This window comes from Poecilia latipinna, unplaced genomic scaffold (assembly GCF_001443285.1).
Source record: "Poecilia latipinna isolate Pla-1442-1.1 unplaced genomic scaffold, P_latipinna-1.0 Scaffold1510, whole genome shotgun sequence".
Classification (NCBI taxonomy): domain Eukaryota; kingdom Metazoa; phylum Chordata; class Actinopteri; order Cyprinodontiformes; family Poeciliidae; genus Poecilia; species Poecilia latipinna.
This window is the reverse complement of record NW_015114126.1, coordinates 79,656-101,164: the sequence shown is the minus strand read 5'-3', so window position 1 is coordinate 101,164 and position 21,509 is coordinate 79,656. Positions and strand designations below refer to the sequence as shown.

Sequence of the window (21,509 nt, the reverse complement as noted above, 5' to 3'; positions counted from 1 at the left end):
TCATGCAGAGAGAGAATACTTTGTGTGTAGAGTCCAGCCTGTATCTGGAATGTCTGTGTATTTTTCCTGAGATCGCAGGACTGTTTTCTCTCTCATGACAGAAAGCTGTGGAGTTGATGTCTGAGGTTCCTAAGCTCTGCAACGACATGATGAATCTGGGCCGGCTTCAGGGATATGAGGTGTGTTGTCGTGCCAACATTCCACCGACTAGACTCCTTCTGAAACTTCAGCTCTTAAAGCCGCCCTGGTTGTCTCTGCAGGGAAATCTGGCCAATCAGGGCAAACTGCTGCAGCAGGAAACCTTCTTTGTGACAGAGCAAGATGCTGGAGTCTTGTCGCGATCCAAAGAACGCAGAGTCTTCCTCTTTGAGCAAATCGTCATCTTCAGTGAACTGCTCAGGAAAGGCTCATCCACACCTGGCTACCAGTTCAAAAAGTGCATTAAGGTGGGTAGATGATGTCGGTGCGGCAGATGTTCCATTGACTGATGCCAGACTTGGAGACGTTCACAGCGTTTTACTTCAAGATGACTGAACGCGTGCGATGGATGGATGGATAGATATTAATTTTTTCATTCATTCAAACACAAAGTGGCTGCTGAATGATCGGCATAACTGTTGTTACCGGATCTCCCCCACAGGTGACCAACCTGGGTCTGGAGGAAACTGTCGACAACGACGCCTGCAAGTTCGTCATGTTCTCTCGCGGCTCATCGGAGCGCTTCACTCTGCAGGCCGCCAACGTCGACACCAAGCAGGTCTGGATCCAACACATCCAGAACATCCTGGATGCTCAGAATGACTTCCTGTCAGGTGCGGACACACACACACACACACACACACCAACACAATGCAAAACATGAATCCTTTAACTAATCCTTAGCCAGAGATGTTATTGGTTCCCGTTGTGTCACACGTATGATCAGGGCACATGACTCAACGTTAACATCTGTATTCATCACATCTGGTTTCAGTTAAAGTTATGTATTAGCTGCTACGCTAACAGAAACAGACATGTGCTAGCAGGTTGGGTGGTCCACTGACTGTTCATTATAAATGTGACATGAAATGAAACTTCAATCCATCTATCTGACACATTATCCAGAGCGCCAAACCCTCACACCCCAGAAAGTCTGGCTGAAAATGGAACCTACAACGTCAACAATGTGCTTAAAGAGCCAGCTGTCCTCGTAAAGAGGACGGCAAAACGAAGAGAAGCCTGCTTTGCGTCCATTTGTCCCTTCAGAGATGAACTCGTTGTGGGAAAATGGCATCATAACGAAAGGCCAGAAAACGATTACCCCACTCTCTGTACATAGGCTACATCAATATTGTATGCAAAGGGAACCAGGCTGTTAAAGCAACTAAACGATGTGGAAGAGGCATTTTCCACTGTCCCACGTTATCCAGTGGCAGCTCAACAGAAACCATCAACTCTGACCTTTTGTGTGTGTTTGCAGCTCTGCAGTCTCCCATTGTGTACCAGCAGTGTCAAAGCAAAGACACTGGCTCCTCTCTGATCAGACGGCCCTCATCGTCAGGAAACCGGCCATCATCATCCTCCCACAGCCGGCCGTCCTCAGCTCTGGACGGCCGGCTGGACTTCGGTGAGAAGAGCCCTTTAAAAGTGTCTACCTCCAATGGCAGCTCCGCTTCCTTTGAATCCAGTGTGAGTTCCCACATTCTTGCAGCCTGCTCTTTTATTCAGGTATTTTTTGGTGCGCCTTTCATTCTGAAACTTGAGTAAACACAACACACACTTTGTACGTCAGCTGACCTAAAAGCCAAGCTTAATATCTAGGCTGCAGTCCAGTGGGTAGTGGAATATCTAGCACACTATGCTCTGACTTTATTAGCTTCTTCTCCAACAGCTTGGCTGTGACTCACTGGAGTCGGATGCAGAAAAGAAAAACTTAAGTTGAACCAAGTAAAAAAAAAAAAAAAAAAATCCCTGTGGTGTTCTCGGTGAGGGAGCAGTAGAAGTCCCTAAAACACATCCAGTTCCTCTTGGGGTTCATTCACACAGCAGGGAAATGCAACCCTAGTCCAAATTTTTAAATTTAACTTTTAGTCCTCATGGAATCTACATCCAACTTTTTCACGGCAGTCTGAATGGCCAATTCTGATCTTTTCCCTCATGTCGCATTTAATCTGACTTTCACGTCATTGAAGATCTCGCACCAGAAATCAGACACAGTAAATCTGGATGTAAATGACAGCTGAAAATTTTAATTATGACAGAAGTCACATCACCACTTCCAAACAGACTTCTCTCCAGAAGTTACAGCCCAAAAGCCACAAGATGTTCTATTAGTTGGACTTTCTTTTCATTATCTTCTCTATTACAATTCAGCTCTTATTGCTGAATAATTAATTAATCCATAGACTGTGGGGTCTGTTATTATTTCCATAAACAGAACGCTGCTGTGTGATGTATAAGTTTTTCTTCTGTGCATGCAGAGCGCTTTGGGGTCGTAAACGGTTCACGATTTCTATTCGTCTGTTGTTATGAATTGGAATTGAGCATCTGGACCTGCTGTGTGAACGTGGACTTAAAACATACACACCACTTCCATTAATATCCGATCCTGCAGGATAATGCCGGCTTTATCCGTTCCAAACGATGCTTTTCCGTTTGAGACAGTTGTCCAGTGTACAAGTTGCCGTCAATTTCAAGTGAAGTCGGGCAATTTGGAGACGGTCCTCTATCTGCATTGCTTTATCTACTTTGTATTTCACAGAACCACACAATCACACAGCATGATGCTGTCACCACCATGCTCGACTGTTGGTACAGTTTGTTTGTTGTTTACTTATTAGGAGCCCTATTAGTTTCCACTCAGGTTACTAATATGAAAGCCTCACCTTGAGTCTGAATGGTATTATCCTCCAGTTGATATTTGGCTTGTTCGTGTGGGTAGATGCACATTTTAGTTGAGCTTGAATGTGAGAAGACATGTTGACTCTCTGCACTGCTGTGATCCCCAACCTCTCCCTCCCCTCCTCTCCTCTCCTCTCTTCCTCAGCATGATGACTGTAACGGCCTCTCCACCATGCGGGTCACTCAGGACTACTCTGCACTTAAAGAGAACGAGATAAGTGTCAGCAGAGGAGACGTGGTCCATGTCCTGAGCATCAATCAGCAGAACATGTACCTCGTTTCTCGGCCGGCCGACAGCCAGTCACCCGAGGCCGAGGGCTGGTTGCCGGGACACGTCCTGGGCCCGCCCGCAAAGTCCATAAAAGACTCTTTCTCCACTTCCTCCTTCCCAGCCGCTGTGGCAGATGCCAACAACATCAAGTAAGTCCCCCCCTTCCCTCCCCCTGCCCTTCACCCCTCCAAACCTCCCCCACCCGAACCCTCCAGCATCACTTGTTTAGCAGACAGACGGACGACTGGACTGGATGAGCGGTGTGGAAGCTCCATCTGCCTGCTTGTGTTTGTGTTGTTTTTCTTGAGTGGGCTCCTTAACTCCTCACTGCCTGTGCCCTCATCTCCTAATCCCTCACCCCTCCTGCTGCTTCCTGCTCTGACAGGACACAGAAGGATTCCCACCGAGTCACTGCTCTACAGAGCACTAAGGTACCGCCTCCCGCCCTCCTCCCACTCCACCCGACTCCCCTCCAATCTAACTGACTGCCAGTCTGCTGAAGGGAAATCCACTTGTTGTGGCCTGAAAGCGAGCTAAAACACACACTGATCCCACAGGAGTAGACCGGGTAGAACATGTAGCTGACTCTGACCCGGGGGTCCATGTGGAGCTAAAACCGGACGTTTTAGTTTTTTTTTTCTTTTTTTCAGTTCTAACAACCTGCTTCTGTTTTTCTTTTGTACTTCTCATGTTTACCGTTTCTTTGACAGAATAAAACTCACCTGGTCATCTTCAGGTGGATTCTGTTCTCCGTAGAGGAGAATATTTATTTTGTTGTCTGTGGCAATCTGTATACATTTTGTGTTGATTCTTGTTTTTTCTTTCTTGTTAATTATTATTTTATTTCTTAGACAAAGTCGGATTTGTTTCCTGCTTTGTGTTGATTTTGTTCACTGTACAAAGTTCATACTGTTATATCTGACTGAGGCTCTAGAACATTCCTGTTTAAAAAAAAAAATGCCATTTGCACTATTTATGAAGATAAAAAAATATGAATGAAGTCAGGCTGTGCAATATGTTTGACTTAACGGCAGCGCTCAGCTTTGTTCTGTCCGTAGTCTAAGGATTTTAGATGTTTTTTTTAAATATGTAAAATAAACCTTTTGGATATAAGCATGAGTTAGAGCAGAAGCGTGAAGGTGGACATGTTTTGTTCTGCTTTAGAATGAAGATGGTATGTAGTTTTTAATATTTGTAAATAAATTACAAGAGCAAACTGAATATCTGCCTGCATTTCTACACACACTAAGTACACCATTTGTTAATATGAGAGCAAAGCACCTGCAGTTCAGTAGACATTACGTAGGTATAGCATGGTTTTACTGCTACTAGCATTCCTGTGTATGAAAAGCATAGATCCTGGTGGCTGCTGGTCATTTCATCTCTACGTCCTTTCATACCTCTATGTCTTTAGGTAATTCTGCACCTGACTTTCTCAGATACTGAATGGAGCCGCCTGCTACGGGATGTTTCAGGAATCGGTTCACACCTGCCAGGGGAGCATTTGGTCCAAGCCAAACATTTCCAGTCATTTTCAATATTCTACCACTTCAGTAGTTTACTGCGGGGAAATATGGTTTCATAACTCTGTATTATCCACCTAGTTTGGTTAGATCAGAGTTTATAATATTTAATGTGTACTCAAAGTAATCTGGGATAAATAAGAGCCAGAGTAGAACAATAAGGGTTTGAGTCAAAGATTTCAAAATCAATTGATTGTTCCCATAATTTCCGAAAATACTTTAGCTAGACTGAACAATAAACTGAGATAAAGTGCATATTTGCAAGATAGTTTTGCAGGTGTGAAATGCATGGGGATGAATTGAGCCGCAGCCATCTTGGCTTTATTTCCAGATAGAAGTGTGAAGTGTGATCGTCTGCACCGTTTACTCCTTTTTGTCGTAGTGTTCTTTTTGATTCAGTTTGTCTTTGAGTTGTTACTAACCTTCACGGTTTGACACTCCACATAAAAAGCAGCCCTCAGACTGAAGCATGAAAAAAACAAATCAGACGGAACCTTGGATTGTATTTATTTCACCAAAAAGATTTGAAATCTTCGAGACCAAAAGAAACTTGCAGTGCATCTTTTAAAAAAAAAAGCAAAAAACAGTTGTTTTTTCCCGCTGTCTGTGCTTCATTTCACAAATCTTGAGCTTTAGTTTAATTCAGTTTGAAACAAAGTTATTTCAAGCCACATTACAAATGGATCCAATTTAAGGAATCCAGTTCAGATTTGATTGGTTGGGTTTAGATCGAATTACGGAATGCCCAATTCCATCTGAGGACCTGATCGCGTTGCGTCGGTGACTTTTAAACCTCATCCTTCCTTCCGAGCAAGCATGTGATGACAGTGGAGAGAGACGACTCCCTTTTAACTACGAGACCTCCAGCAGAGCCAGGCCATGCATGAACAACAATATGCCAGTGAGAAGTCAGAGCTGCCTGCGTCTCCCCAGAACACTCAACATCTGAATCAGGTGTTTTATGACTGAAAGGTAACAAAGATGGCAGGTTTCTAAACGGGTGCAGCGCACTGGAAGTGTTTTGAGTATTCTGTCCAAGTTTCTGATGGAGCAAAACTAAGGGTTTGTACAACCTTTGCTGGGGAAGGTGGTTTTAAATCCATTATAAAAGTTTAAAGCATCCACATCGAGACCTATAAAGACTAAATTCTTGTCGAACCTTATAAATTCTGTCTGTTGACTGACTCACCTGACTGACTTTGCATTCCAGCTATTTCCAGATTAGCTTTTGCATCTATTTGAAACTTGACACCACATCTTTAATATTTTTTACCACATTGACATCTGGAACAACACCCCCATTCCAGTGCCAATGGATTACAAGTTTTTTTTTCATTAAACTGTCAGTCATAATTTTAAATTAGTTTTCCAATCAGAAGTCAAATTTTATATTGACTATCTGAGATAAAACGAATGCATGTTTGTATCCCCAGACTCCATTGCCATTTCAGTCAATGACACAAACTAATGAAGATGTTCACCATCCATTCTGATTGAGCTTGAACTAGTTTGCAAAAAGTGTGGTCAGAAAACTCGACGTGCAAGACGCAATATACCACAATTTTTTTTATTTATAAAGTAGAGTAAAAGTAGCCGATGCCTTGGCGTCTGGAAAAGCAAGCGTTTTGGTCTGGAGCATGGAGGCAGGTTTGAAAAATTTGTTGCTCACTTTCAGTTTTTCTTCTTTTGTCGTACATCTTAACATCACAGAGAGAACTTGAGCAAATGGAAAAGGAAATTTTGAATTTATCCTTTGAGGAACTGTTTTCATGCAGCCACGTTTTTGTGTTTAGGAACATGGATATCCTGAATGCAGGGGCTCCTCAAATTCAGGCCTCGAGTCCCTACAACCTTTAGGTGCGTCTCTAGTCCAACATACCTGAGAGAAATGGCTGATTGACCAGCTCACTATGCAGCCAAGTTCTCCAGAGTCCTGCTGACTGTTTGACTCGGGTGCTATGACTCGGCTCCAGTCATAGCACCGACCCTCTGACTGGATTTGAGGAGCCTGCTGTATAAGGTCATGCCACAGTTTATTTCTAACATTAAATCAGACTGACCGTTTGCTGTTTTAGATCAGTCAGGATTACCAAAGTCTTTGTTAGATGGCAGAATATTTTTTTTACTTAATTTCAGAAGTTTTATTAATGTGGGAGAATCCAGGTGACGATGGTCTGAAAGGTACTTTCAGCTTAGAAGTTAGATTGGATCTCATCTGTGGCTCATTTTAATTCAAAGCTTCAGATGTACATCTCGTTACCGACATGGGCTGAAAAGTCAGGAAGAATTTCCTCCAACAGCAACATAAAAAGCAACATTTCAATTTGTAACTGCATGTAGGAACAGAGACAGTCTGGAGACATGCTCCGTCGTCTGATTAAATAAAATTAAAGTGTTGACTATGATGGTCATTGTTGCATGTGGAGGAAAAAAAATGGAAGCTTGCAAGCCTGTTCTTGCAAACCCGGGGTGTCGGGATGCTGCCACCACTGCTGTCTCGAGACATCAGCCAGGACGTCAAAGATCTGGTGATCAAAGACTGAACATTGCACATCAACTTACCAGAAATGGTTTGATCTGCAAAAGCAGATGGATGATTTTGACATTAGGTCCAAGACACGGGTGCAAGGAGCTGAGCACCTGGTTGGCCACATTGCAACAGAAAGATTACACTCATGGTCAGAACAAAATATCAGTTGATTGATTTTTATGTCCTCTAAATAAGAAGTATTTTTACGACAGGTCCTCTACTTACAACTGCATGCTCACAGATTATATTCTCATGAACCGTATAATGGAAGCTGTTCAGCTGAAACAGCCCCTCACTGGAACTGACGTCTGTTAACCATTCACTTTATGTTCAAATATATGCAGAGCTCTGATTGGTGGATCCTTCAGCTGGGCGAACCCTTCATAAACTATAGCATCACAAAGCCCACCCACTTTGAGAAATGCTCTGATTGGCTGGTTTTACTGTAGTCTGCTGAAGAATTTGCATTGAAAGGCTCACTATAAAATCCCAGAGGGTCTGCCTAGCAACCGCCCAGATGGAATTCTGATAGGAAGAAAACTGGATATTCCTGTATATGCCAACATTCAACAAGAAGGTGGTTAATTTATAAATAATTAAATAATGGAAATGATTCTGATTAAAAAAAAAAAAGAATTTCAATGGATGCTATAATAAAAATTGAATTCACCTTCTTTTTTTTTTAAATTGACAAACATGGATGCGCTTGAGGGCCTTGATGGTTTTCCATCAACAACAGAAGCTTAATTTGCTTTAAGTTGATATGAAACAACAAATGAATGATTTTAAAATGGTTGCTTAAAAACTGCAAGAGGTAAGTGACATGACGATTCTTTTAAGAAGCAAAATCAACCATGTCCTCATGTCTAGTTAATATGGCCGACTTCCCACAGGGCACTGAAGCCGTTTACTGAAGGAAAGTGGTGTTGCTCTAATGACTCCCTCAGTTTCCATGTCCATGGCTACAGCTTCACATAGAGAATAACACTGACAGGACCTTCATACAAATAAAGAACACACTAAATTCCTGTTCTGTCTTTTAGGCGGAACAGAGTAGATTTTTTTTTTTTTTGGGAGGGGGGGGGGGGGCGGAATCTGGAAAAAAAATCCAAAAGATTGTGTTGAATTTGATTGAAATGTTTGTTTCTTTTGTCGTGGAATCCTCTTCTGTAAATTTAGGGAAACCCTAAAACAACTAATTCTAAAGACAATTATTCATCTCCACACAGGGAAATGAACCCAGAGCGACAGATAGCTTTCAATGCCTCTGGATTTATCCTGTTCATCTCCATTATTCTGACCCGACAGCTCCTGTTGCATCCACAGAATGGCTGAGCTGGACACTGCTAAGTTACTGCGTGACTGGCTGCTTGATGTTTGTCCTTCATGCACTGCACAGGAAGTCTTTGTCATGGAACACGCTACGCGCTAGGAAACGTGCTGAATCCAGGGACAGCTCCTTTCTGGGGTTCAGGAGTCAGGAGAACAGCCTCCTCCGCAAACCCAAAGATGGCGCAGTCTCCCCCCTCCCGCTAGCCCTGCCGAGCCCCAGCCACAAGGCTAAAGTGAGTACAGCTGGCCAGCGGCTCCAGTGGCTGATGTGGTGTGTATGTGCTATTAACTCCTTCCATCCAGACGTTTTATGAAACTGATCTTAAACCTGATAGCAGCAGGAGCCAGTAGGCCGGTGCTGCCTGATGCAAAGCGGCACATCACCTTTATTGTGCATTTGCTTAATGGAAACAAGCCAATTAAAAAATAAATAAATAAAAAATGGGGGTCAATCCCACGTTTTTGGACTATGGGATTAAACCTAAGTTCCTGCTTCACCTGCCTCTGCCACTGTGTCTTTGGGCAGGACACTTTGCCTGTGTCGCCTGCTGGTGATGGTGCAAAGTGGCAGCCGTGCTTCTGTCAAAAATAAAGTATATTTTAGATATAAGAATAAATGACAGCATAATTGGAAATGATTTGAAATCTATAAAGAAACATTACAAGTGAATGCCCTTCATGGCTTTTAAATGTAATCATTTTTTGCATCTTAATATTTGTTGATTTTCTTTTTTAATCTTCTGCATATTTTTGTTTCAGCCCACCAAGCCGCTAGAATTTATCAGCCTCTTTGTCTTCTCCAGTGCCAGCCTTAATTCGCTCGGCCTTTTCTCTCCTACTCACACAAACCTCTCCCTCCTTTTCCCCTGTTGTTCTTGTCCTGTTCCTCTGCTGTCCACCAGGACCTGCACACCTCTGACGAGTCAGAAAGTGAGGAAGACCTTGACCCAAAGACGGGCATGGAGGTATTCGCTGCCTAACTAGCATAAAGTTAGATGCAGTGCTATTAAAATCCCTTCCCCCAACCTTGGAGATTGCTTCTGTTTCTGTCATGTTTCAATGTTTCAGATCATCCAACTGATGATCCTCGGGTTATTTTCATATATATATATATATATATATATATATAAATAAAACGAGGAAATACAAAAGAAATTTTCAAATTTCGATTTTATCTATTAAGAGCAAAAAAGTTATCTAAGCCAGTCTGATCCTAGGAGAAAAAAAATCAGATTATCTTTCTGTTCCTTGTTAAATCATGAATTAGCTGTGATTAACGACATTGTCTGGGAAGAATGTCATTAGCCACACCCAGGGCTGATCACTGCCAGGCCTGTAGAATCAACTCATAGGTTACATTGGTCATTAACATCCATCGGTCTGCAACGGGTTACAGAACCATTTGTAAGGCTAACTGGAGTCAGAGCACCAACTGTGGTGAAACTTCCCAAGAATGGCCAGGTTTCCAAAATTACTACAAGAACTAATCGACAACCCAACTCATCCATTAGCCGTAACCCGGATTCCAACTTCTCATCACTTTCCTTTAGTCTTTGTCGCTTACAATTTACTGTGTGTTTGTTGTTTTATGTTTCCATTGTGTAAAATACTTTGAGTTGCCTTGTTGCCGAGATGGGCTGCACAAATAAACTTGCTTAATGTTTGCAACCTAACGGGTATCTTTTTTGTTGTTGCTTTCCAGCTTCTTAACCCAAACTTCATCCAGGAAGGTGAGACACAAACGAATTCACACGATCCGGCGGTGTCTTAAGGGAAGCTGTCATCTTTACCTTTTATTGTCACACCATAAGCCATACCCTCTACCCTCACACACTTTATTTCTTTTTTATAACTATAAAAAAATACCTAGAGTTAGGTAGGTTAAAAGTGTTAAAGAAAACCTCCAATTGGAATCATATAAACACCACCCAAGAGTTAAAAGTTGAATTTGGTAGGTCTTTCATAGAGCTCATTAATGGTCAAAGTCTAAACAGCTGTTATAAATGATCACATATAAAAGAAACAACCACAACAGATACAGTGGCTGTAAAAAGTATTCACCCCATTGGACGTTTTAACCCTTTATTGTTTTCACAAAGCAATCATGATATAAAAAAACTTCTTTTTTGCCAAACAATTTACAAAAACTCTTTAATATCAAAGGAAACTGATTTCTACAACAACTAAAAAAAAGCCAATTAAGTAAAAATATTTAACTTGAAATAAGTAACTGGATAAATATTCACCCCTTTAAAGAGGCTGACCTAATTCAACAAAGGTCCAGCTGCATGGTGCTGGTAGTCTCACCAGAGGCGCTCTCTGCCTGTCTGGCGCCCTGGGCAAACAACCCCAACCAGCTTCACCCATGTGAAGCATGGTGGAGGCCGAATAATGCTGTGGGGATGTTTCTCAGCAGAATCCTGGAAGGTTTGTAAAGGTAGAAGGTAAAAAAATAAAATAAAATAAATATATAAACTAGTAAAACAGACCTGGGTAAAAATGATTGTCCCTGTAACTTGATTTTTTTTTAATGCAACTGCAATCAAACAATTTCTGTAAATATTACACATTCAAGAGAAACAAACAAAATTTAGCACAAAGTTACAATAAAAAAAAAGAAAAATATGAACACAAAATAGCACCACTGGTGTAGATGCAAACAGACTCAGGAACTGAAAGACCTGAAGCTGAGGAACATGAATACAATCATTCATTGTGCATTTAGAAAGACGCGACCGTGAATAGTTGACAACGGCTCTGATTCCGTAGAAGCTAAACCTGGGATCTGTGCCTCAGAGTGGCCTTTGGGTGCTCTGAGGAGGAAACGGCCGCGATGTGTTTGCTGTCTGCAGTGGCCCCGGAGTTCCTGGTACCGCTGTCAGATGTGGTGTGTGCATTTGGGGAGACAGTCGTCCTCTGCTGTAAAGTCTGTGGACGACCCAAACCCACGGTAACCGTGAAGGGCCCCGACCAGAACCTGGTCACCAGTAACAACCGCTTCACCATTGATATCAGGTAAAACAGACCACAGGTGAAAACAAAAAGCCTTTCTTTTTCCTTTTTCAGCTTCATTCCTCAGTGTTTTTGTTTGTTTGTTTGGTTTTGCTACCTCTTCAGTCATTTTTTTTTGTTTCTTTCCTTTCAAGGGACACTGGTGACATCCTGATGAAGATCTGCAACTTAATGCCTCAGGATACGGGGATCTACACCTGTGTTGCTGTTAATGATCATGGCTCTGCTTCTTCCTCTGCGTCCATTAAAGTTCAAGGTGCCTCTCTTGTTTTTCACCACTGGTAGCCCCCCCCTCCTCCCTCCCATGCTTCTGCTGCAGCTCCAATGCTTTTCTGTTTCATCGTTTTAAACTGAAGGTATCCCAGCAGCCCCGGGGAGGCCTCTGGCTCAGGAGGCGTGCAGCACCACGGTGCTGGTCCACTGGCCTCCTCCAGCTTCATCTGCTCACTGCGCCATCACCAGTTACGAAGTAGAGTACCGGCAGGAAGGTCTGTGGAAACTGTTGAATCAAAAGAAGCTCTTTGACGTTCCAAGAAGACTAAGTACTTCTTCCTCTTCTCTCCCCTTCTTCCCCCCCACAGACTCGTTCCTGTGGCAGCAGGCGGCCAGCTGCAGGGAGGAGTGTGTCCAGATCGATAATCTTATTCCTGGAGGCCACTATCAATTCAGAGTTCGAGCCTCCAACCGCTGGGGGGTTGGCCCTCCATCACAACCCTCAAATATGGTCACACTGGGCAGCTGCAGTAAGGAGCACACACTCACACACTCCATGTTTTTTTTTGTTTTTTGTTTTTTTACTGATTTTGAACTGTACTGCTGCTGAACTGTGCTATGCAAAAAAAACTTGATTCATTGATTGACTGACTTATTCATTCATTCATTGGAATGCACCATAGATTCATTCAAGATAAAGTGATGTGAAAGTTCCCAATGAACTTTAATCATGTTAAGTCTTAGAAAGTGTTCAAATCTGCAGTCTAACAACTGTGCAGATTTTAACTCGATCTAGCTGTAGCCGTTTCCATTGAGCATATATCTGCTCAAATTGGAGTTATGAAAACAAATTTGCTTAATAGAGGGACGACAATTAAAAAAACAACAACAACATTTTTTCCTAATGATTTTGTCCTCGGAGGTGGATTTTCAGCCGTATGAAAATTATGGAAACACTTTTTTTTTGTTGCGTCACACTACTCATGTGATCAGCAGCCAGATGTTACCACAGGCAAAACCACAGAGAAAACATCAGGAAGTGGCAGGAGGATAATGTTTCTTAATTACTAATTGCGTGAACAAGTTTATTCACATGTGGCTTTAATCGCCTTTCTTATTCCATGAAAGCAAAATTGTGTTGTTTTTTTTTTATATATTAACAGAATACCAAGAAACTTTTGCACATGGAAACACAACTAGAAAAGCAGCCAAAAACATGAGAAACATAATAGACCCTTTAGGATTTTATATTGGGTTTCAGACAACCTGCTGAAAAAATACTGAATAAAAACAAACAAATAAATAAATTTATTTATTTATTTATTTATTTATTTATTTATTTATTTATTTATTAATTTTTGCAATAAAATCTCGAAACAAAAAGGCAATCCTTTAACCCGTCCACCCAGATGGGTTCAATAGGATTTCCAAGTTTTCCACACAACATAACATGAAAATGTCTAGAATAAAATATGTTTCTGTTCCTCTTGTGTGTCTGCCTCTCTCTCTCCTGCTCAGCCTCTGGGTGCGATGGAACAGGGATTCATTGGAAAGACAGTTTTGAGTCAGTCTTCACTGAGATCAGCGAGATTGGAAGGTAAAGCATCGTGCCTCTTGTCGAATCGCCAGATAACATTCACTGTGAACCATTCTCAGAGTTTTAATGGCAGATCTCTGCTTTTTCCACAAGGGGGCGCTTTTCAGTCGTGAGAAAATGTTTGAACAAATCAACAAAGAAAGAGGTAGGACGCAACATGTGAGGATTAATGTTATTTCGTTCTGCCTAGAGGCACAGTTGTTTTTTGCTCAAAAGAATAACAATGATCTGATGTTTTATATTTTTGTGATAAGAAATATTTACCTCATTCATATAATCTTATCTTTAACAACTGTGACTCTGTGTGGAAAAGATCAGACTTGTAACAACAGCTGGGGAAAAACTGGAGGCTGTCATGTTTACAGGAGAACAAGAAAAAAAAAGGACCAATTCCCACCTGACATGATGTTTGAATGTGTTTGTTGTTACACAGATGAGTATGTCTTGTGTGCATTACTGGCATTGGTGTTGCATCTTTTGCAAAAAGTCTTAATAGCTTTATTATATGTAGCATTTCATATTATTTGTCATAATTTTAGATTTGATCACAAATACTTTGAACTTTGTGAATTTACTATTTGTTTTACTTTTGCTTCCTCTCATTGTCTCCATCATTGCCTTTCCTCTCTTCCCGCATCATCTAAAATTTGCTACAAGGTGCTGTAAAAGAAAGTTGAAAAAAAAATGACATGACTATGTAATAGTTGGACATTTAACAAATGACTTGTGTGAGTTTTTGCCTGGACTTTCACTGTGAGCGTCTTTTCACTGAGAAACGTCTTTTTCTTCTTCTTCTTCTTCTTTCTGTCCAGGTTGCTATTAAGTTTGTGAATAAGAAGATGCAGAAGAAAGAGCAGGTAGCTCATGAAGCAGACATTCTCCGACATGTCCAGAATCACCAGCTGGTGGCGCTGCTGGACACTTATGAGTCTCCTACCTCTCTGATGCTCATCCTGGAGCTGTGAGTTTTGTGGCTCTGTCCAAACAAGACTAAAGTTGTTTTAAAAGTCACATCTTTAGTATTCTGCTGAACACTCATTGTTTAGCAGAAATATTTTGTGGTTTTATGTTCATGTTTGGGCATCTTAGCTAAAATGGCAAATTTTTTTTGTCTGATATTGCATGTATAAGGCTAGAAGATGGACGTTTGCTTGAGTATCTCGTTGCCCACGATGAGCTGATGGAAGAGAAAGTAGCATATTTTATCAGAGAAACTTTGGAGGCTCTCCAGCACCTTCACACCTGCAGAGTGGCACATCTGGATCTCAAGGTAGTAACTTATAGTCTAGGGTAAACAAGAAGAAAAAAAAAAGCTTTAATTGTTATCTCTCCCTGTTGCAGCCTGAGAACATCATGGTGGATCTTAGAGCTCCGGCTCCATCTGTCAAGCTCATCGACCTTGGTGACGCTGTCCAGCTCTCTGCTAGCCGCCGATATGTCCACCTCTGTCTTGGAAACCCAGAGTTTGCAGCCCCCGAGCTCATTCGAGGTACGCCGGTCTCTGTTTCGACAGACGTGTGGAGCATGGGCGTGCTGGCCTACGTGATGCTCAGTGGCGTATCCCCATTTCTGGATGAGTCGCCGGAGGAAACGTGTGTAAACATTTGCCGCCTGGACTTCTGCTTCCCGGATGAATACTTCCGTCATGTAAGTCAGGCGGCCAGGGATTTTGTGTCTTCGGTGCTGCAGGAGGATCCCAGGAAGAGGCCTAGTGCCACTTCATGTTTACAACACCCGTGGGTGGGCCGGGGGGGCGCTCAGGGAGGTGAGTACTCCAAGACGCCCCTGGACAGGTCGAGGTTGGCCACATTCATCGATCGGAGAAGACAGTTACACGATGTCCGTCCCATCACCAACATCAAAGGTTTGGTGAGCAGCACTATGGGCAACACACTGTGATGGAGAGAACCATGAACAGTTTGTCCATCTGTGAACACCAACACTGAAATGTCTTTACTACTTTACTGTCTTATGGACTTATGAGTAAAAAAAAAAAAAACAACGTTCCCATTTGGTCCAACTTACAATCTTCTTGAATCTGGCTGGGTCACTGTTTGTAAAACTATTTGTGGCTCAGAACAGTTATTTATTCCACAACTTGTTAATTTATTTATTATTTTTGTTTGTTTGCTTTAAAATACATCCACTATAACCCAAAGAAATCATCTCAGCCATGTAGAAAGAGATGAAACCACTCCGGAATCACTAAACAGGAGCCATCGCTTCTTAGCCACAATGTTCGTATTTACACCAAGATTTACAGGCTGCATTTATGGAAGAGAAGCTAAAGTTATTTTTCATGTAAATTGTTCACATCTTACAGAAAACTTTGACAAAGCCGACAAGCATCCTGCACTTTCATCCGTTTCTCTGGCAAAGACGTGAACAAAAACTACTGAAAAATGTAGTGGCATAATCTCACAATGAACAATTATTTTATATCATTATATTAATCCAATTGGGTGAAGTTTAGCAATAATAAATACATGTTTTTTTTTTTTTTTTTTTTGGGGGGGGGGGTTGCATTATCTTGCTGAAAGTTCCAATGATGACCCTTTTATATTTCCGTACTTTGCAGGCATTCGCAAATCGTTATCACATTTCAAAGAGGTAATGTCACCATGCACTTGAACAAGGATTTCAGGGCCTTTGGAGGACAACAGGCCCGCAGCATCACAGATCCTCCACTATGCTTGATGGGCATGATGTGCTTCTACATAGTCATTCTTTGCTTTATTGCAAACCTTTTTCTAGTGGTTTTGTCAAAAAGCTCCATCTTAGAATCCTTGGACTAAAAGACAGGATTCCATTTAAAGTCCACAACGAGTTTCAACATGATTACGATGGACAAACGTCTTTCTGGCATAACTTCCAAACATTGGCTGTTAAAAGAGTCTTGGGGTCCACAAAGATCAATACTAACAATACATTCTAAATCCAAATTCAACATGGCAGTGAAAAGGAGAGGTCTTTTGGAGTCTGTGGTTTCCCTACATGTTGCAACACGGTTTATCTAAACGTTGAACAATGCCGAGCCTTAGCAGCTCTGTGGTTGGTGTGTAATACGTGTTCATCAGAGCACACTGCTGATCGAGAACACGCAGGAGGCAGAGCTCTTCATCCACCCTGCTGGGATGGAAAGCAGAGCTCATTGTCAAACATTACTTTTGGAAATGTTTTCGAATTCTTTAGATGTGCTTGTGTTGAATTGGTTTAAGCTCGCTGTTTTTTAATTATTATTGTTATTATTATTACTTGACAGAATGGATGTAAATGTTAACTGAGATCCAACCTCCAAACTTACTGCACCCCAGATTTCTTCGGGCCCTTATACAGGCTCTATAATTCTTTGTGTTTGAATGATTAGAAGAAGATTGAACCAGAGTTATTTTCCTGTCGGATGGAACATAATCATCACCTGGACTCTTTGTAAATGTCCCTTTTCTGTATTAAAGACTTCTGAATTGATTTGAACAGACCGACCAATGTAACGCACACGTTTATTTTGTAATAATTATTCAACTTGAACGAAAGCAGGACCAGCAGAAACGCCGGATCTGTATTAATAGAACCTGCTGTGATCCCCAATATGGTGAAAACCACACAACTACTACTGTTAGATTCACAGTTGATCCTTTTGCACCAGTGTAAAACTGTACCTTCAAGTGTAGTTTTGAATGTTCTTGTTCTGTTTGACACTGTGTAAAGATAACAGAGACCACTTGTTCTCCCAAACAGCCGATGCTCAGCTGCAGACGTCTGGCTCTGAACTGCTGGAATTCGCACTGATAATCAGCAAAACTAAAGGAAACATGGCACCTCTGTCCGTATTACTGTTTAAGGAGACATGTGTGTAGTTTACAGAACAGCAAAACTATCAGGGATCATCTGCATGTAAAACCACCTGGGATGTCTTTAAAATCAGATTGTAAACGTGTCTGTTTCAGGAAGTTAGTGTCTCGGTGATCCAGTGAACGTGTAGAGAAGTGAGCTCCATTGTACATTTCCAGCCTGACCCAGCCACTGTGGCAAACATCCTGCCTGGACTTGTGATGATGTCACTGCTTGGCCGATCTCGAAGACAGATGTTTACTTTTCCGCTCCAATTTAACGATGAATGTATAAATTAGAGAATGTGTTCTGTAAGTATTGCGCCGTCATAGACCACTGTCCCTACATCAGCAGCCTTAGGAAGCGTTCAGTGTGCCAGGCTTAAGAAGCAGCTGTAATATAGCGACCATCAAGAAGGTTGTGTTGGTAACCGTCTGTGTTTATTAGTGCAGCTGTAATAAAACCTGCTCAGGTTTCTGAAAACACTGGCAGATTTCAGCCAAATCTGTTTAGCACTGTTACTCACTCAGTAGAGCATCTACCGCTGATATAATATAATAATCTCCATTTCTTTTCAGTCACTGCCCAAAACAACCCAATGATATTGAAAGCTGCAACAAAGGAAGCTCACGCCTATGGGTGATTTTAACCACCCGCTGTCCTGCGTGTCTAAGATGTTTCTCCACTCCAGCACAGCTGATTTAAATAATTACATTACCTCTTCAGCATGCCGTCAGCTGCTGCTGAAGCCTGTTAATCAGTCACGTCATTTGAGCCAGGTGTGCAGCAGCAGGGAAACGGCTAAACCCGAAGACCAGGGTTGGGATCTCTGGTTTAAAGAGCGCCGTAGTCCAGGGATCCAGTCAGCGAGAAAAGTCTTCGTGAAAAGAGAAGACACCTTTTGTCACGCCCCGCATAAAGTGTGTGGGCTTCACCAGAGCAGTGTTGATATAATACATCCAACGATTAATTTAAATAAATAAATCAACATCATAATGTGTGAAATATCCATAAGAAGGATGAGTTCTGTTTTTCCAACTAAACAAATTCCAACACACTAAAAGCAAGGAGATTCTGCTGTACTCAGATTAAAACTGATTGAAAATGTTGACAGCCAAACATACGGAAGAGGATTAGGAGGATATATATATATATATATATATATATATATATATATATATATATATATATATCAGAATTTTTTTTCAGTAGCTCAGAAAAAAAAAATCTCAGAATTCAGAGGGGAAAAAAAAAAATCAGTGGCCCAAAAATAAATAAAAAATTCAGAATTCCTACAAACATAAAACAAAGATGCAGTGCTAGTTCTACTCTAGAAATAGTAAATAAAGATAAAAAGTAAAGTTTTATGAAATTGACCACTCAAAATATTATGTGACCCGTCTGACTTTGATGGTCAGAGGGAGAAACCAGGAGAGAGGTTTTTATCTCTCTGGAGGTAAAACCAGTTTGGACACAATCTGGTTTCTGGCACAGCACTTTTGGACATGTTTACGGTTCCGTATTGTGGATTCGAAACCAGGTGAAGTCTAAGGCACAGGAGGAAATTAAAAACATTTTCTGCAGAGGTCTCAGACTAAATATGAACAAATTTAGAGAAGCAAGTGATGGAAATATAGTCTGACAAGGTGATCCATTTTCTTGTTGAGTTGGAGAAAACAGAACTTTCTGGCAATTTGGTTTCTTTTGTGTCAGATGTCAGCTGACAGTTTCTGGGGAAGGAGCCACTATGAGGTGCAGATTAACCAATCAGAAGCAGCGTTGGGATACAACAATGGGCACATCACATTAGACAGCCAATACATCTTGTTTTATTTTTTTCTATCTTTACATAAAATAGAGGGACACACTGACCAATTTTTAAATGAACTATTCATAGAGTATTTGTGATTAGTTATTATAGCTATTGGTTGGTAGCGCAGAGTAATGCAGGTTATAGCCATTACATTAATATAGGTATAAGGCATCTGTATTATCTTATGCCTATGTTAAGGTAATGAGAATATTCTAGGCGTAAAACTGAATGTTTGTAAAAAAAAAAAAGAAAAAGAAAAAAGGAAAGAAAGAAAGAAAGAAAGAAAGAAAGAAAAACATGTATTTAACTCACAATTGAATGACTGCCAAGCACTTTGCTGCAATCCATTAGTACCATTTTTTAATTCTGAAATCCAACAAACTACGATGAACCACGTGCAGTAAAAACATAAAATGTCATATTCATCTTCTAAACAGTACCAAAAAGACATCACAAAGGAACAAAAAAAAAAAAAACTGTAATAGGAACTTCAGGCAGAGCAATGCTTTTACTCCACTGCATCAAAGTGCATTTACCACCCAATAAAATAGTAGAATGTCGTCTTATCAGCTTGTATCTTTGATCACTTGAGGGTCACTAAAATAGGACCAGATGGAGAAATAGGAAGAAATAAATGGGGTCTGTTTTTCCTGAAATGACTGAAAGTGTTGGAGCTGTAGTTCTGGTAATGTCCTGCAACACACAACACACTCGTCTGCTCTAGAAGAGCCTGGGCCATTCCTCTGTCGTATACAGGCACTCGGTGACTTGATGAGATAAAAGGTTAAACCCAGCCAAGAGTATTTTAGTCATTTTCAATAATCAACGTTCGGTAGGTCAACTTGTTTCCATGTTTCTTCTTTGTGTAAAATCACAAGACAAATCTGAATCCCTGCTCCGGACTTTTACTTTCAGTCATTTCTTAATTGGACCTGTTGACTAAACCTCAGCTGAACTTCTCTAGAAAACCAAACGAGTGACGACTCCACTATCCCACAATGCATCTTTCATGACTTGTTGCGCCATGCGGGACTGTGCTGGCTGAGCTCTGTTAAATGCTGTGTTCATACTGAGCTTCGTGGAGAACCATGCAGATGCTTTATGCCGCGGTGTGATGCAGCGTATTCTGTACAGGCTTCCTGCTGTAAACAACCTGCTGGTTTGTTACTCTTTATGAATAAACAACCTGCCTGTTTGTATGTATTTACACATGTCTGCTGGATTTCATTGTCGAAATGGTGCTTTAAAACTGCTTGAATGGTTTTCCACCAGGTGGCACTATAACTCTTTACATCTTTGAGTTTTAAGTCAGCAATATCAAAAAAAAAAAAAAAAAGATGCAGCTAAATTAATTGTGTCTCCATTTTAAGTCCAGAGTTTAAAAAAATTTACAGAGAAGCAAAGCACAATTCAAAAGAGTTTTCTGTTGTTCTTCTAGTACCTAGTGGGGATTATGATTATTAGTAGCAGCAATATTACATTTGTATAACTTGTCTGAAAGTACAGTACGCTGTACAGTCTAATAAATACACCCTATTAAAATGGCAAGAATTCTGCTGAAATATGATAAAACCTGTCTCCATGTACATCTCCCCTGAAGTATACAAGCTACACCATTTCAAATGACACATTTACCTTTTTTTGAGCAAGCTCATCTTGGGTTAGGTCAGTTAGAATCGACCTTTCTTCCCGATGTACTAGACTCCACAATAACGAGAGAAAGAATGTCAGAGATGTATCTATTAATATCTTCATAATCAAAAGCTTACATGCAGAAAGATTACTAAGGGAAAGTCCAGATGATGGTCTTGTGGCTTTGGAAACTTATACATATGAATATCTTTTTATCTGAAATGTGCGGACTGACAAAAGCCAAAGACTTTGTTTTTTCTGGTGAAGACTTTGGAAAGACAATCCCAATGAAAGAGTCGCTCAGAGATGAGGAAGTTATTTCTCCAAAAGAAAAGTAAAAAAAAAAAAAAAAGTCAGACTGCAGTTTAAAAATACAAACAGGGACAAAGATCTTGAACTCTGGAGTCATGTCCTTTTTCCGTCTCCCTTTTTTTGGTAGAAAAACGGAGGCACTTGGAATGGAGTGGCTGTATCATGTTGTCGGGCTGTTTTGCTGCAGGAGGAAACATAAAACACACGACATCATGAAGAAGGAACGTGATGTGGAAATATTGAAGCAACACCTAAAGACATAAGCCAGGAAGGTGAAGCTTGGGCACAGATTGCTCTTCCAAATAGGGTTTAACCGTAAGCTTACAGCCAAAGTGGTTGCAAAGCGATTTAAGGACAACAAAGTCAATGTTTTGGTGTGACCATGACCTGAGGGATGGCACATTTACCAAGATGAGAGAAGTAAGAGGAATCAGATCAAAGCATTGTCTCATCAGCCAAACTCTTAGTCCTTGCCCACTTGCACCTTTATTATTCCTTGCACTGTTATAGTGACCTGGCAATATTTGTGTTCCTTTTAATCCAAAGTATTAAACAGCATTTTA

General features: G+C 41.0%; 1 protein-coding gene across 1 annotated transcript in view; it reads left to right on the top strand.

Annotated features, from left to right (window-relative positions):
* LOC106963232 (kalirin-like) overlaps nucleotides 1-18,312 on the top strand; it is a gene marked incomplete at its 5' end in the record, with an annotated part of 68,987 nt that extends 50,675 nt beyond the window's left edge. The window contains 17 exons of the mRNA XM_015058022.1: nucleotides 102-179; nucleotides 261-446; nucleotides 641-812; nucleotides 1,460-1,668; nucleotides 3,026-3,300; nucleotides 8,604-8,769; nucleotides 9,439-9,501; nucleotides 10,239-10,266; nucleotides 11,389-11,551; nucleotides 11,683-11,804; nucleotides 11,905-12,036; nucleotides 12,130-12,291; nucleotides 13,280-13,358; nucleotides 13,452-13,503; nucleotides 14,171-14,319; nucleotides 14,490-14,628; nucleotides 14,700-18,312. Of these exons, the coding sequence (XP_014913508.1) occupies nucleotides 102-179; nucleotides 261-446; nucleotides 641-812; nucleotides 1,460-1,668; nucleotides 3,026-3,300; nucleotides 8,604-8,769; nucleotides 9,439-9,501; nucleotides 10,239-10,266; nucleotides 11,389-11,551; nucleotides 11,683-11,804; nucleotides 11,905-12,036; nucleotides 12,130-12,291; nucleotides 13,280-13,358; nucleotides 13,452-13,503; nucleotides 14,171-14,319; nucleotides 14,490-14,628; nucleotides 14,700-15,257 (2,733 nt within the window). The remainder of the gene's footprint in view (nucleotides 1-101; nucleotides 180-260; nucleotides 447-640; nucleotides 813-1,459; nucleotides 1,669-3,025; nucleotides 3,301-8,603; nucleotides 8,770-9,438; nucleotides 9,502-10,238; nucleotides 10,267-11,388; nucleotides 11,552-11,682; nucleotides 11,805-11,904; nucleotides 12,037-12,129; nucleotides 12,292-13,279; nucleotides 13,359-13,451; nucleotides 13,504-14,170; nucleotides 14,320-14,489; nucleotides 14,629-14,699) is intronic.
* Between the last annotated feature and the right edge of the window lie 3,197 nt (nucleotides 18,313-21,509).